We start from the raw sequence: 14,349 nt of genomic DNA, 5'->3' as shown, positions 1-14,349 counted from the left end.
TTTTGAAATGAGACCAGAGCTTTGTGACATGCATTTATATGTGATGCGTAGTCAGTCTGCTTTAATTAGTGGTACGCAGCACTGCTGGCGATAGACAGGTTGTCTAAATAATGGTAGGAATCCTTGGTGAAGACACTAGAATAGTTCCTCTGAAGCCATCTGCAATGTGGTGGAGTCGTCAAAACATAGCTGGCTTACGGCAACCCCTAGCAGGGTTTTCGTGGCCCAAGACTAACAGAGGTGATTTGCTATTGTCTGCCTCTGCAACCCTCGTCTTTGTTGTAGGTCTCCCATCCAATTACTAACCAAGGCTGACCCTGCTTAGCTTCTGAGATCTGAGGAGATCAGGCTTGCCTGCTCTATCCTGGGCAGGGCCATTTGCAATGTACTGACGTCATAATGGTGAGAACAGGAACCTGGTTTATAATAGGTCATAAGTTGAACCTTGGTCTATCAAAGTCAGTATTGCTTACTCTGGCAGCTGCTCTCCAGGCCTCAAGTGGAGAACTTTCACTTTGTCTATTTATTTATGCACAGCCTAATCCTTTAAACTGGAGACTGAATTTGGGATGTTCTGTCTCTGAGCCATTCCCCTCTCTTCAGCCTTCAACAGTTGAGATTTAATCCATGATAGAATGCTCTGAAACTGGAGGTTGTATTCCTGTCTCAGCTATAGGCCTAATTCTCTAATCAAATCATGGGCTTGCCCAGGGGTCATTTCATAGAAAAAGAGCTGGAGGAACTTATTAGCATAACTCATTAGCATATGCCATGCCCCTTGCCATCACCAGACGTGTATCATTAGCATAACTGATTTGCATATGCCACACCCCCTGACATCACCTATCCTGGATGTTTGGGACTCAATCCTGGCCATTCAGGGCCGAAATTGGGCCCAAAATGGCAAAAAGGGGCTGAAAATGGCCGAACAGGGCCCCCAAATGGTCAGGATCAGGCCGCTGCTGAGTGAGAGAGTGATCCACCACCCATCAGAGGCCCGATCCGGGCCGTTTCGGCCCCAATCCAGGCTGAAACAGGCCCAAAATGGCTGAGAGTCAGGTGGGCGGGGCCACCTGACATGTGACCTCTTTGGGGAACTGCTGGAACTGCGTTCCTGTGCATTCCCCCTTGAAATGAGCCCTGGGCTTGCCCAAATCGCTTTGGAAGAATCTAGATTTATGGTCTACCCCTTTCCTGATAAGGCATATAACACAACAAATACGTTCCTAGAAATTCACCACTATAAATTGTCTACTGCAGTCTAGCTGTGTTCTTGCTATCATTATTTCATCCAGTAGGGTTATGTGTTATGAAAAGGCATACAAAGTCTGATGTCTGTGAACTCACATGATGGTACAGCTTCTTCCCAAATGTCATCCTCTGGGCTGAGCGCTCGCATAGGACCTGGAGAGCCATTTCAGCCGCTCCTATCGACCTCATACAGTGGTGGATGCGGCCTGGTCCAAGTCTCCCTTGAGCGATTTCAAATCCTCTTCCTTCTCCTGTAATACAAAAAGGAGAACGGGAAATCTACCAAATGATCCTTGTTCTTTCTGGGCAGAAGTTTATCTGTGTATTTGCTAGGTGAAGTAATTTGGTAGGATAATGGAGAAAAGGTGTGGGACATAAATTGTGCGGGGGGAGGGGGAGCCAGGATCACCAATTCTGGATCATTAATGAAGCTCATAATGGGGGGTTTGGGGTGAACTCAGCCAGACTTCCTGAATTGGAGGAGGGGCTGAAGTGCAAATGCCACAAATAAAGAATACACATTTTGCAGAATGAGCTGCTTAGTGTTGACGCCTGTGAAGTCACACCACAGAACAACTACCTCCTGCTGCTTTAAAATATATATATTTTTTGTGTCCCACAAGATGAGTTTCAGCATTGCAAAGAATGATAAAATACAGAAGGAAAAGTTCCATCATTTACTTTGCAAAATGCTGTAAAGGATACCAATTTCTACGAATCTGTCTGTCTGTGTGATACAATCTCATTGGGTTGGATCCAGCCAGCCTTTTCTCATCTAAATCCCTTCCTTACTACAGCCTCCTTCCTACATGGCTTTTGCCAGGCAGGTTCCATAATGCCCAGGAGTCTTTTTGCTGATCTAGGAGTATCTATTCCTCCAAAAGTTTCCATGCCTCCCTTTCTCATGAATGGAAAAGTTAGTTGGATTCAGCTCCTCGACTCTTATGAAAATAAGTTAACTCATCAATACCGCAGTGATAGACCTAATTGCTGCAGTTAAAAGATTTAAAACTATTCAAATGATTTAAAATTATTCAATAATATCCTTCAGAAAAACACAGCACAATTTTTGGATCAAATGGGATATCCGTACCACAAATATTCTTTTAAAACCAAGTATCTCCAGTTTGGAAACGAGCATGTATGAATCTGGTAAATAACTGAAACATGAATGAAAGTTTACTTCAGGCAAACATCTGAAATCCTACTAATCAAAATGCCTTATAAGAAGGAATCGCAGAAGAAAGGAAGAAAGATGAGAATTTTTAAAAAGAGCAAGACTTCTGCTTACAGGCGAGAGAATTTACTAGACACTAACTCCCGACTGAGTATTGCTTACTCCTTTGACATTGAACATTGTGTTCTATTAAATGTTAGTACCAACTAGCTGGGTTGCAGTAGCAACAATTTTAGCTCTGCCCAAGAGTACTGTTGCAAGTTTAACATTCTGCCAATGATCTAATGTAATGAGGAAGTATCACAGGATTGCAGGGACACCAAAGCTAATAGAATACAATCTAGATGGCAATGACACATCTGAACTCCTGTTGCTAATCTGTAAGTATCTCTCTTCCCTCCTCACCTAAAAACCCACTCTTCTGCCTTTCTGCATACAATGCAAAACTGAATTATTCAAAAGGGCTTTGTACTCGGATAGGAGTACCATGCTGAAAGAAAGTGGTTTCACAAAGATGTATTAGTAAAGGGATAGGGACTTTACTATGTACTGTCTGTTGCTGTAAGTATGATCCTACTGGGTAGTTTCTGTGTTGTTTAATATGTCAGGCTTAGAATTGCTTTTGCTCTGTTTCAGCATTTTTTTCCAACTCTGTATTGGATTTCTACTTGTTTTAAATCTTTGCAAATTTGCATTCATATACCCTATTACATTGTTTACTGAAATATCTTTGAAATTGACTCTACTTACTCATATTGTGTAATCCACCTTGAGTCTCAGTGAGAAAGGCAGAAACTAAATAAATGGCCGTTTTCACACTACTAACCTGCTTCCGCAACATTGTGCAAAAAACATGGAAGATAGCTTCTTCTTGCAAGAGTTTTGCGCAATTTTGTGCAAAACTCTCATGAGAAGACGCTATCATCTGCATTTTTTGCACAACGTTGCACAACGTTATGGAAGCAGGTCAGTAGTGTGAAAACGGCCAATGTGGGTCCTGTAGGGGTACTTTCAGAAGATTACTATGAACTCAAGGAGTCAGGTTTGGTGTGCCATGGTTCTTCTGTTTTGAGCCTAAATTGCTCTTTAGGCTAGACCTGAAGACTCTCCACTGTTTTGGCAATGTAATATTTTTTTCTTCAAAACATGTTTTTCACTTTAAATCCATCTTATCTTACTGCATTAGGGAATGGGATGTTTATGAGTTAAACCATGCACCTGGTACAATTTTTTTAGGGAGGATAGAAGCACTTTTCTAATTGGATGCTTGCCATTTACTGCTTATCAGTTGGCCTTGAATACATCACTCCATTCCCAGGGCAGTTAGGGGAAAACACGTGCACCGGTGTGGCCATGTAGCTTCTATGTAAGTCTCAGAGAACTCCTCCACTGATGAATCTCAGCTCAGGCTGAACTGTGGAAGCAGCGCTGCACAACTGGCCAGAACCAGGGGTCCACCCGTTACTGTTTCCTGGGTTCCCGACAGCAGTATAGCGGCATAAGCATACTCTTTGTTCTGTATTTATTCATTTCTATAAATTGTCAGAGAGATTTTAATAAATCTATTTTCCTTCAACACTTCATGTGTTTATTGTCTTTAAATCCAAAAGAACCATTGCCCCTTGGCAACACATAAATACATAAAATATAAGTGGGTCTAAGAAAAATGTTTCAAGTAAAAGTTTTTAATTGTGTGCATGCATCAAAATCACGCAGCTGAACCTCTGCTTTGTGATCCAAACCCTTAGCTAAGAAGGAGCTCCATCATCTTGAAAGTTTTGATCATGAGCTGGATCTAGTAATTTCTGCCAGTGGAAGTGCTTCCTCCAGCAGAAAAAAACCTTCCTCTTCAACTATTTTCCTGCAAAAGAAAAAGGCTCCCTCGGCTGGAGTAAAGTTCCTTTTCTACTGCAGCAGATCTGCAGAATCCACCCCACTGTGAGACCTACAGTTCCTGCAGAACTGTAACATGACATGATACTGCTGGGACGCCACAACAATGGAAAGCAGAGTCAAGATCAGCCAAGGCAATTTTGTTACCATTATAGGTGCCCCTGGAGGGAGGAATGATGAAGCTTACCAAGTATTAAATGAGAAACAGGTACTTGAACATTGTCAAAATGGACTTCAAAATGCCCACCATGAAAATAATCTGAAACACAGTGAAAAGAACAAAGGTAAATGTCAACTGATCAGAGTCAATATTTGTAAAAATAACACGGATTTGGATCCAGCAAGCTGCTCATGTAAGGACTGTGGGCCTTCACTGCTTTCCCTTCCCCTCGAGTGGTCCCTTCCAAAATCCCAGGGAAGTTTATTTTCAGGGATATGGGTCTCGGCTATTTCTCCATGCATGCAGGTTAGTGGGCTGCATGGACAATTCCCATTTTATATGTTTAGTTGCGCCCTTTCTGAAGCTACTAAGCTTACACTGCAATAAAATCACATTAGTCTTTAAGTTGGTGCCGCTGACTCCCAAGAATCCTGAATTTGAACCTTTCTAATCAATGGAAGTTTAGATACTGGCTTTGGAAAGCGCATGACTAAACATGTAAGACAGCTATTCTCACTCACTGGAGAAAGGCGCCCTTGAGAGATGTCTTGTTCCTCTCAGTGAGTCTTAGGGTTCAACTAGACATTATGTTGTCCACAGGTCTGACCTATGGACACCAGCACCATTTTAGAGCTGAACTCAGCCATTTAAAAATGCTGTGAGGGCCCACAGTGTAGCAGGACACCTGTTTTGGAACTTGAAAAGGCACCAGAGAGGGACCAATATTGCCTGGCCTTATCATGCTGCAGCCCAATCAGGCCTTCACATTTATAAATGGCCACGTTCAGCTCTAAAATGGCATTGGTGTCTACACGTCAGAACCATGGATGCCATAACATCTAGTCTGGCCCTTGGAGGCAGGGATTAGATTGCAGTTTCCCTTCTTGCCCTCCTCTACCACTTCTGGCTAGGGAAGGAGTAAGGTCAACAACAACAATCTTTGACTTGTTCCAATGTTAGCTAGATTTGTAGACATCCAGGGGACATTTCGTAGAAAAGAGCTGGAGGAACTCATTAGCATAACTCATTAGCATAATCATTGGCATATGCCACGCCCCTTGCCATCACTGGAAGTGTCATTAGCATAACTGATTTGCATATACCACATCTTCTGACATCACCTATCCTGGCTGTTTTGGACCCAATCCTGGCCATTCAGGGATGAAATTGGGCCCAAAATGGCAAAAAGGGGCTGAAAATGGCCAAAAAGGGGCCCAAAATGGTCAGGATCGGGCCGCTGCTAAACAGGACAGTGATCCACCACCCATCAGAGGCCTGATATGGGCCATTCTGGCCCCAATCCAGGCTGAAATGGGCCCAAAATAGCAGAGAGTCAGGTGGGCGAGGCCACCTGACATGCAACCTCTTTAGGGAACTGAATTCCTGCGTGTTCCCTCTCGAAATGAGCCCTGTAGACATCTATACTAGTTACATGTTAGACCACACTTTTAACCAGTCAGATCACTACAAATCATAGCTGGCTAGCAATCCTACTTACCAAAATAACCAAAGACTGAAAGAGGCCGTATAAGTTTGACTCCGGGGGTGTCCATTGGCACAATGATCATACTGTGCTGTTTATATCTAATCAAAGCAAAAATAATAGCAGCAGACAGTGAGTTTCGCACTCTTTTTTCAAAAATACAGAGTAAGCTATCTAGAAAATGAGATACAAAGATGATTTATAAGCTTCATTTCCTGTGGTGTGCAAGAAGGAGCTGCCTTTGTTTGCATCGGGGGGAAGTCCTTTGCCCGTACTGACAGGCATTAGTAGGAACCAGCATGGAGTGTTTGGTCAGCACCATGCAGGCGTCAGCACTTGAACAGCCAGGTACTGGAAGAGTTGCCAACATTAGCAGCCCACATTGAAATGAAATCTACTTGTCATGTTAGCAGCCACATCATGTCTAAACATAATGTTTTTTCTGCCCCGAAGGGGGAAAAGTCAACTTTAGAAAAAAGAAAAAAAACAGGTTGTCTTCAATTGGGTGACAATTTTACAGTCAAAAAGTCTCTCTCTCTTTTCTTGACTTTATATCTCTTAATACAATAGTGACTCCATGGGCCAGTTTGCGGCATGAAAGGGGTGGGGTGAGGGTAGGCTACAACTGCTCCTCCCAGCATGCTGCGATCACAAATAGAAAACAGTTGGTGTGTGTCTGGAAGGCACAAACTCCCTTTGCACCTGTAATACCAAATCCTTATGCTGTTCTCCCACAAACATGAGGACTTTGTAATGTATAAGGAGATCCTGAAGGGAGGGCCTGCCCCACAGTTTTAGATTCACTGATCTAAACCATAATGACATCAGATATGGTAGCTGGTGAAAGTGGCATTGGGGAATTTATAATGTTAAGTCTCTGTTTTGGATTGGAAATTCCAAACACAAGTATTGTAATTTGTCTCTTACCTGAATGCAGAGGTGTTTTTGTCTCTGGCCATCACAATTGCAAATTTGCAGTTTGGATTTCCAGCTCCTAAAATATATGAGACACAGACAGACCTCTGTGAATGAGTTTAGGACTGGTCTGTTTCCATATGCTAGTCACCTTAATTAGGAAATAAATTTCACTGAGGTTGGCACAGCTTGCTTTCAAATAAACGTGCACTGCCAGGAAACCTAAATGCCTACACCAACTATCACAACCAAGATAATTTTCTTGAACGGAAACTGAGTTCAGGATTTTACCATTGGTATACCTGTTATCTAGCAAGACATTTTACAACCAGATTGTAGTAACATCTCTAATGACGGTAGCTTGAATTGAGTCAGACAATAACTTCTTTAGAGCATAACCTTGTATCAGGCACCTACGTGGGTACTCAGCAAGGCACTCAAAGCCAAACAGAGGGCACTGGTGCCGCTGGTCACAAAATGGCCCCAGTAGCCACAGACATAGATTAGGCTGGTGATTCTAGTGAAAATAGATCAACATTCCGAATTTTTTGTGATGCCACAAAGTGGCAATTGCTGACCGAAGACAGTGGAGAAACCTATGTTATCTGCAAAGCTGTGATTTGACAACAGCCCACCTCCCTCACCATTGCCAAAATAATAGAATATTAGGATCTCCATATATCAGATAGACGCTTAAATTAAAGACTTATAAGACTTCCCTGATAAAGGCTTTAAGAACTCTCACTTGGTGAACTATGTCACAGATGCTGTTTTCCACTGCAATACTACATAGTCACATCAGACTAACTGTAGAACAACAACAGGATATTCAAGTAACCTGATTTCACTCACTCCAGCCATATGTCTAAGAAGCTGAAATCAAAAAAGCTGAAATCATTACAGCCATTAAATCATCAAATAGTAGAGGAAAAGCCAGAGTCCAAATGAAACATACCTCAGTGGGCTGCAAAGATTACTCTAATTCAACAGCAACCTCCATCTCCCCCCGCCCCCAATCCCAAAGCTGGCATTCAAGGAATGCAGACACATTCAACTACAGAAAGATTTATTGTGCTTTTTCTGCTGCAAAACTTTAAAACAGAGATCTCAAACAAAATGGCTGAATTTGACAAAGAGAACTGGGGTTCTCAAAAGCTTATGCTACAGTAAAGTTGGTTAGTCTTAAAGGTGCTACTGGGACTCTTTACTATTTTGCTACTACAGACTAGCACGGCAAACTCCTCTGGATCTACAAACAAAATGGGTATGTTTATTTTTAAAACAGTACTTTAACAGATTTCTATCCTGTACTCTCTGACAGAGCACAGGGGCCTACCCCAAAAGTTCGGTGAGCACATTCTCCCATTTCCTTGGTGGCCACATGTAGAGCAATGTGGGCTGATTTTTTTTTTATCTCGTAAAGGGCAGGGGGCCTTAAAAGTGTGGCATCCTATGAGTGCTGCTAATCTCTAAACTTAACAATATGCAGATTGTGCTCTTTAAAAAACCAGGTTGCCCATTTTCATTTTATCATCTCTCTGGGTTGATGAGCACTATTGCAAAATTTAAATCAGTGGACTTCAAGCACTTGGGGAAATGAAACGGTACTCCTTCTCCATGTGCCTTTCTCCTCAGGAAACCTGCAAGCCCCCCCCCCCCACAATGTGGCAGAAGCCTCTCAAGTGATTTCTCATTTCCTGCCATGAGTAGACAGGCCAGTCAAGAGTGAACGGTGGGCTTTCTGCCCCTGCAGCCATACTTCTATGCTGTTCATTTATGGCAACCTGCCCATTATTTTAAAGCCTACTTCCAGCGACTTAAGAGAACTATATTTTTTAAAAATCATGATTATCTGAACTAAACTCTCCTTACAGCTGGATTCAACTTTTTCCATTATCCTACGACAAGTGCTTGACGCATCCTAGAAACATGCAAGTTTATTGCTACTCTGATTTTCCAAAGAAAAAAGTGTTATTCAGGTTCAAGGCAAACTGACGTCCACCACAGCTTGCCTGCAACAGCTGGTTTCCAGGAAAGAACAACCATTGCTGACAAATGACATTCAAGGGAAAACAGAGTAAGACACTGGAAATCAAAGGCGTGGTGGTGCTGGAAGGAAGACAAAATTCTTGAGTCTGAACACAAGAACCACATTCCGCAGATGGAGTTCCTAACTGCAGCTCCTGCTACCAAAATATCATCAGGTCAGTCACAGATTTTTCTTTTGGAATTTATCTTTCTTATCATATATTGCTATGGGATCCTGGTCAGTTAAGAGGCATCAGGGGAAAGGGTGCCATGCAGTATCAGGGATAAAGGGAAGCTTTTCAGTATCCCTAAATGTGCAGCTCTTTATCTTCCCCATAAGAAGGAACGGTAACTATTTACTGATGAGGAAGAAAGGAAGAGGGTCCATTAGAGGGGCACTGCAGAGCTGGAAGCTCTGTTCCCTGCTTGTGCTGATGCCAGCCCTCTGGCATCAAGCCTGCTTCTAGGTAAGACAGATGGATTCGCCTTTTATAGAGAAGAGCTGATGTATACAAATAGGTTATTATGAATTGATTACATTGAAAGGCACCTAGAAAGTAGTTTTTTCTTTTTACTTTTAAGCATGTAGCTTACCAAGGCAAATTAGCCTTTATTTACTATGATGCACTAAAGTATCTCCAAGAGTGGGATCAAACTGACTGCAAAGGTAGGGGAAATGGCTAAAATTTTGTTTTCAATCTTCCTCAGTTCTATACACTGTGCATTCCTCAACTTTAACGAGTCACTTGTCTTGTGGTGTTCCATGCCCATTCCCCACTTGTAATTTGTTTTATAAATTTGCAGCGTCTACTCTGACAGCGTTGGGGTCATTTTTATGCACACACACACGGGAAAGTGAAACAAGCTTTTTTGAGTGAAGTTGACAAAAATATTTTTTTCTTAAATTCCCCTTGCGTGTTTGCTACGTTTTTCTATACTGCCAAAGGGAAATAATGATTTTTTGATTCCCCCACCCCATTCTTTGCAGCTGGTGCCAAGTTCGATTTTTTAAATGTCTGTGATTTGCTTGGGGTCTATTTGACAGCCACAGGATTGTAGAAGTCCATTAAAAAACCAGGTTAATTTATGTGGAAACTCAGTAGGTTCTTGTTGCAAATTTTGCTGTTAAGCAAAATCTGTCAGCAATTATAAGCATTGTAATTAATAAGACTTATAGGCATGGAGCAAGGGTCACTGGGCATGTGTGGGGGAAGAGGAGATCGTTGTGATTTCCTGCACTGTGCAGGTGGTTGGACTAGATGACCCTGGATGCCCCTTCCAATCCTAGGATTCTAATGTTTCCAAGATGTATTTCAGATATTATGGCAGAGGCATTAAGGCAGCTGGAGTCTATTTCCATCTCCCACATGTCCTGCATCTCAATCTTCCTGTTAGTCAGAGAGGAATACTCCCGACACTGTAAGCCAGGCATTTAATAAGCTGCAGACACCACATAAGAGGAAACTTAAAACAGACGAACTGTTATCATTTGAGTGGAATCTTGCCAGTAAGTCACCTGAGGACAATTCTTTCCATTTGGAATTGTATACATTTTTAAATTGTGTGTTATTATTGTGATCTTTATCATGGCTGCACACGGCCTTGAATGCCACCCCGATGGCACAGAATGTGATACACGGCCCTTTACATAAGGGAGGAGGGTTGCACTACTACATGACACCTTCATCAGGACCTCTGTAGCTTGTGCTGAAGTCAAATGCCGCCCCATCAGCAGCTCCAGGCCTGGGGAATTCCAGCATGCCTTATTTCATTGGTCTGCAGTTTATGTAAGCATATTAACACCATTGTTGTAATGCTCAGCTAGGATCCAAAAAGTGCTCATGAGCAAATTGCTCCCACGTAGGCATAGGTGTAGCTTGCTAATTGTCCCGTTTGACAGCTATGCCTTGTGAAATACTGTGCCAGACAGGCCCCCTGATCTTGCCTTTCCAGAGGACTTGGGAAGGCTAAAAAATGTCCATGAGTACTCCTTCCCTACCCCTCACTGTAGCTCTCATGCAGCCAGCCCTTTGGATTCTAGCCTAACACTTAGAAATATCACTGATAGATGAAATCCCACTAAGTGGCTATTGGAGACTTAATACAAAACAGACTCCTAAACTGTAACACTATATTTGCTTTTTAATACTTTTGCAGAGGGCTTCCCACAACAGGCTGCAACCTCAAGCAGACACAATAACCCATCAGGAAATGGAAATGCTCAGCCAAAGCAGCTCACATTAGTTCCTTGGCCAGAAGCCACATTTCCAAGGACAAATGTAGATAATGGTGTACTATTTAGGTATTTCACCTTTCTCTTATTCATTACTATTAATTTTAAAACACTTTTTAAAATTAAATTTAAGCTAGCCCTCGCCCACTTTCACTGTGAGCAAAAGCACTCTTGCTTGGAAGTAGGCAGCTGCCTAGCATCAGGACTAAACTAGATGCTATATTAAAGATGTGGCTGTTGCCCAAAAGGCCAAAAACAGGAGTCACGTGACTAGTCCCTACCATCATCCACAATAATGATCAGAATTAGTGGCTTCCGTGGAGACAGATCAAGATGGGCAGCCGTGTTTGTCTGTCTGTAGCAGTAGGAAAGAACAAGAATCCAATAGCACCTATAAGACTAACAACATTTGTGGTAGGGTATGAGCTTTCATGATTCACAGCTTACTTCTTCAGTATGAATGTGCAACTCGCATTGTAACCGTATCTGAAGAACTGAGCTGTCACTCACGAAAGCTCATACCCTACCACAAATTTTGTTAGTCTTATAGGTGCTACTGGACTCTTGCTCTTTCCATGTCCTAGTGTCCGTGAAGTTCTGCATCCCCCTGACCCTACTGCACATCATTAGCTGGTGGGGTGGTGGTGGTGGAAACCAAATTACTGGTTTGAGTTCCACCAGCATTTTCACTTTGTCTTGCCCAGTTCCCCTATCTCTTGCAACCCCTGTCTCAAATGGTTTTGTACGTACAGGTCCCATGCTTCTCAGTGTAGCTTTTTTTTTTGGTGCTCAAAAGACACCCCTTCCTTCCATTTTCACCATCAGTAGAGTGGTTGGCTCCAACCTTGTGACATCACCAAGGGAGATTAGCCACAGAGCTGCTGTTTCCAGCAGAAGTCACTGTAACGTCTAGCTTGGTTCTACATGTGCTCAGAACCTTTGATTCAAACATTATCTGGTATTTAAAAAGAAAACGAGGCAACTGTTTCAAGATGGAATTAAGTTGGATTTTTTTTTCTATCATTCAGATTTCTCGATGGAGTCCTATATAAATTCTTCAGTAGATTATTCTTACAATGATGAGGAATGGAATGATACTTTAGAATATGCTTTGTATGAAGAGATGTGTGTCAAAGAAGAAGTCAGACATTTCAGGAAATCATTCCTCCCTGCATTTTATTCCATTGTTTTCCTTGCTGGACTTGCTGGAAATTCTTTAGTGGTTGCGATATATGCCTACTTGAAGAAGTTAAAGAGCCGGACAGATGTGTACATAATGAATTTGGCCATTGCCGATTTGCTACTGCTTTTCACTCTCCCATTTTGGGCAGCAAATGCTGGGCACGGATGGGTGCTTGGTATCGCTTTGTGCAAAATCACCTCTGCTATGTACACCTTGACCTTCAGCGCTCGGATGCAGTTTCTGGCCTGCATCAGCATTGACAGATATAATGCCATCATCAAACCCCAGAATCAACAAAGAGATACAAAGAAATGCAGCAAAACTTGCTCCGTTGTCTGGATAGCTGCCATGTTGCTATGCATTCCTGAACTGATTTTTAACACAGTTAAAGAGCTACACGACAGATCTGAATGTCTTCCTATATTTCCCAAGAGCCTTGGGGTAACGCTTAAAGCAACCATCCAAATCTTGGAAATTACTCTGTGTTTTGTATTGCCTTTCCTCGTCATGGTGATCTGCTACTCGGCTATTGCCAGAGCTCTCATTAAGAGTCCCAGCGTTAAGAAATCCCATCCCCTGAAAGTTCTTGCAGCAGTCGTCTCTGCCTTTATCCTCACCCAATTGCCCTACAACATTGTCAAGCTTTGGAGAGCCATAGATATTATCTTCCACCTGATTACAGACTGCAACGTAAGCAAAGCCATCGATGTTGCCTTCCAGGTCACAAAGAGTATTGCCTTGTTTCACAGCTGCTTAAACCCCATCCTGTATTTTTTTATGGGAGCCTCTTTTAAAATGTATATGGTGAAAATAGCAAAAAAATATGGCTACTGGAGAAGACAACAAACAGCAACTGAAGAGATTCCCATGGGGTACGAGGAGGACTCTGCAGAACAAACAAGCAGCTTCACTATTTAGAAAACTAGGAGGAGGGTACCGTAGTCCACATTAGCGAATCAACATTCAGACATTGAGGGCTGATTCCAAGATAACAGAATGTATCTGCTCCTGGGCATAGAACTGCATCTCAAAATACTTGTTTAAACTGGTAGAGCAAAGCAGAAATCTTGGTGCAATCTGTACTCCAGACACTCCAGCATGGCACGTACCATTTCCACTCTTGCTTTCAGTTTATTGTACAATATCATCCAGTTAATATAGACTACTTTATGGGGAACTGAGGGATGGAGACACAAAAATAAGAGATACGCTTAAAAACATGGGAGGGATTTGTGTGAGGTGTGTGCATGTGGAGAGCAGGGATGAGAAGTATACCAAAGTTGTGTTCTGCAGGGCTGGCTTTTTCTCAAGCAGCCTGTATCAGACTAATGCATGATAAACAAGTTAGTTTTTGTTCTGTTTTTTAAACTTTTACTGTACCCAGCATCCTGGTGCAGTGTGCCTTCCTGCTCCTACCAATTAACTATATGGAGTAGGCAGGCCTTTTTTTCTGGGAAAAGAGGTAGCAGAACTCAGTGGGTTGCCAGCACAGGGGGCAACTCCCTGTGTGAGGTGGTGCCCCTGGTACCACACGTGCATGCAAAAAGTGCATGCACACTCCCAGGCCCACACAATGATGTCACTTTGGGTCAGCTGGAACAAAGGGGGAGTTTTTAAAAGTTTAAATCGCCCTCGGCGAAAATGGTCACATGGCCAGTGGCCCTGCCCCCTGGTCTCCAGACAGAAAGGAGTTTAGCCTGCCCTCCACAGCATGGAGGGCAATCTAAACTCCCCTCTGTCTGGAGATCAGGGGGCGGGGCCACCGGCCATGTGACCATTTTCAAGAGGTGCCGGAACTCCATTTCACCGCATTCCAGCTGGAAAAAAGCCCTGGGAGTAGGTAGGGTTGCCAGCTCCAGGTTGAGAAATTCATGGAAAAGCTGGAGTGGAGCTTGAAGAATGGAAGGGTTTGGGAAGAGAAGGGGCATTAACCGGGAATAATGCCATTGAGTCCACCCTCCAAAGCCGCCATTTTCTCCAGGGGAATTTAAATCTATAATCTGTTGCAATTCTGAAACATCTCTAG

The 14,349-nt window shown here is 42.8% G+C and overlaps 2 protein-coding genes across 2 annotated transcripts in view; one reads left to right on the top strand and one right to left on the bottom strand.

Moving 5' to 3' along the window:
- The window catches only part of ACAD11 (acyl-CoA dehydrogenase family member 11), a 37,824-nt gene that overhangs the window by 2,388 nt on the left and 21,087 nt on the right, over positions 1 to 14,349 (bottom strand). Inside the window, exons 14-17 of the mRNA XM_054991261.1 lie at positions 6,892 to 6,958; positions 5,980 to 6,065; positions 4,509 to 4,580; positions 1,348 to 1,502 (exon numbers count right to left, since the gene is read on the bottom strand). Coding sequence (XP_054847236.1) covers positions 1,348 to 1,502; positions 4,509 to 4,580; positions 5,980 to 6,065; positions 6,892 to 6,958 — 380 coding nt within the window. The remainder of the gene's footprint in view (positions 1 to 1,347; positions 1,503 to 4,508; positions 4,581 to 5,979; positions 6,066 to 6,891; positions 6,959 to 14,349) is intronic.
- On the top strand, positions 9,021 to 13,962 carry ACKR4 (atypical chemokine receptor 4). The gene is made up of 2 exons (XM_054991264.1): positions 9,021 to 9,083; positions 12,169 to 13,962. Exons 1-2 carry the CDS (start codon positions 9,041 to 9,043, stop codon positions 13,239 to 13,241), a joined length of 1,116 nt encoding a protein of 371 aa, XP_054847239.1. The 5' UTR covers positions 9,021 to 9,040; the 3' UTR covers positions 13,242 to 13,962.

The sequence above is a fragment of the Eublepharis macularius genome, chromosome 11 (genome assembly GCF_028583425.1).
Source record: "Eublepharis macularius isolate TG4126 chromosome 11, MPM_Emac_v1.0, whole genome shotgun sequence".
Classification (NCBI taxonomy): domain Eukaryota; kingdom Metazoa; phylum Chordata; class Lepidosauria; order Squamata; family Eublepharidae; genus Eublepharis; species Eublepharis macularius.
The sequence above is the reverse complement of the archived record's forward strand: the minus strand, read 5'-3'. Positions and strand labels throughout refer to the sequence as shown.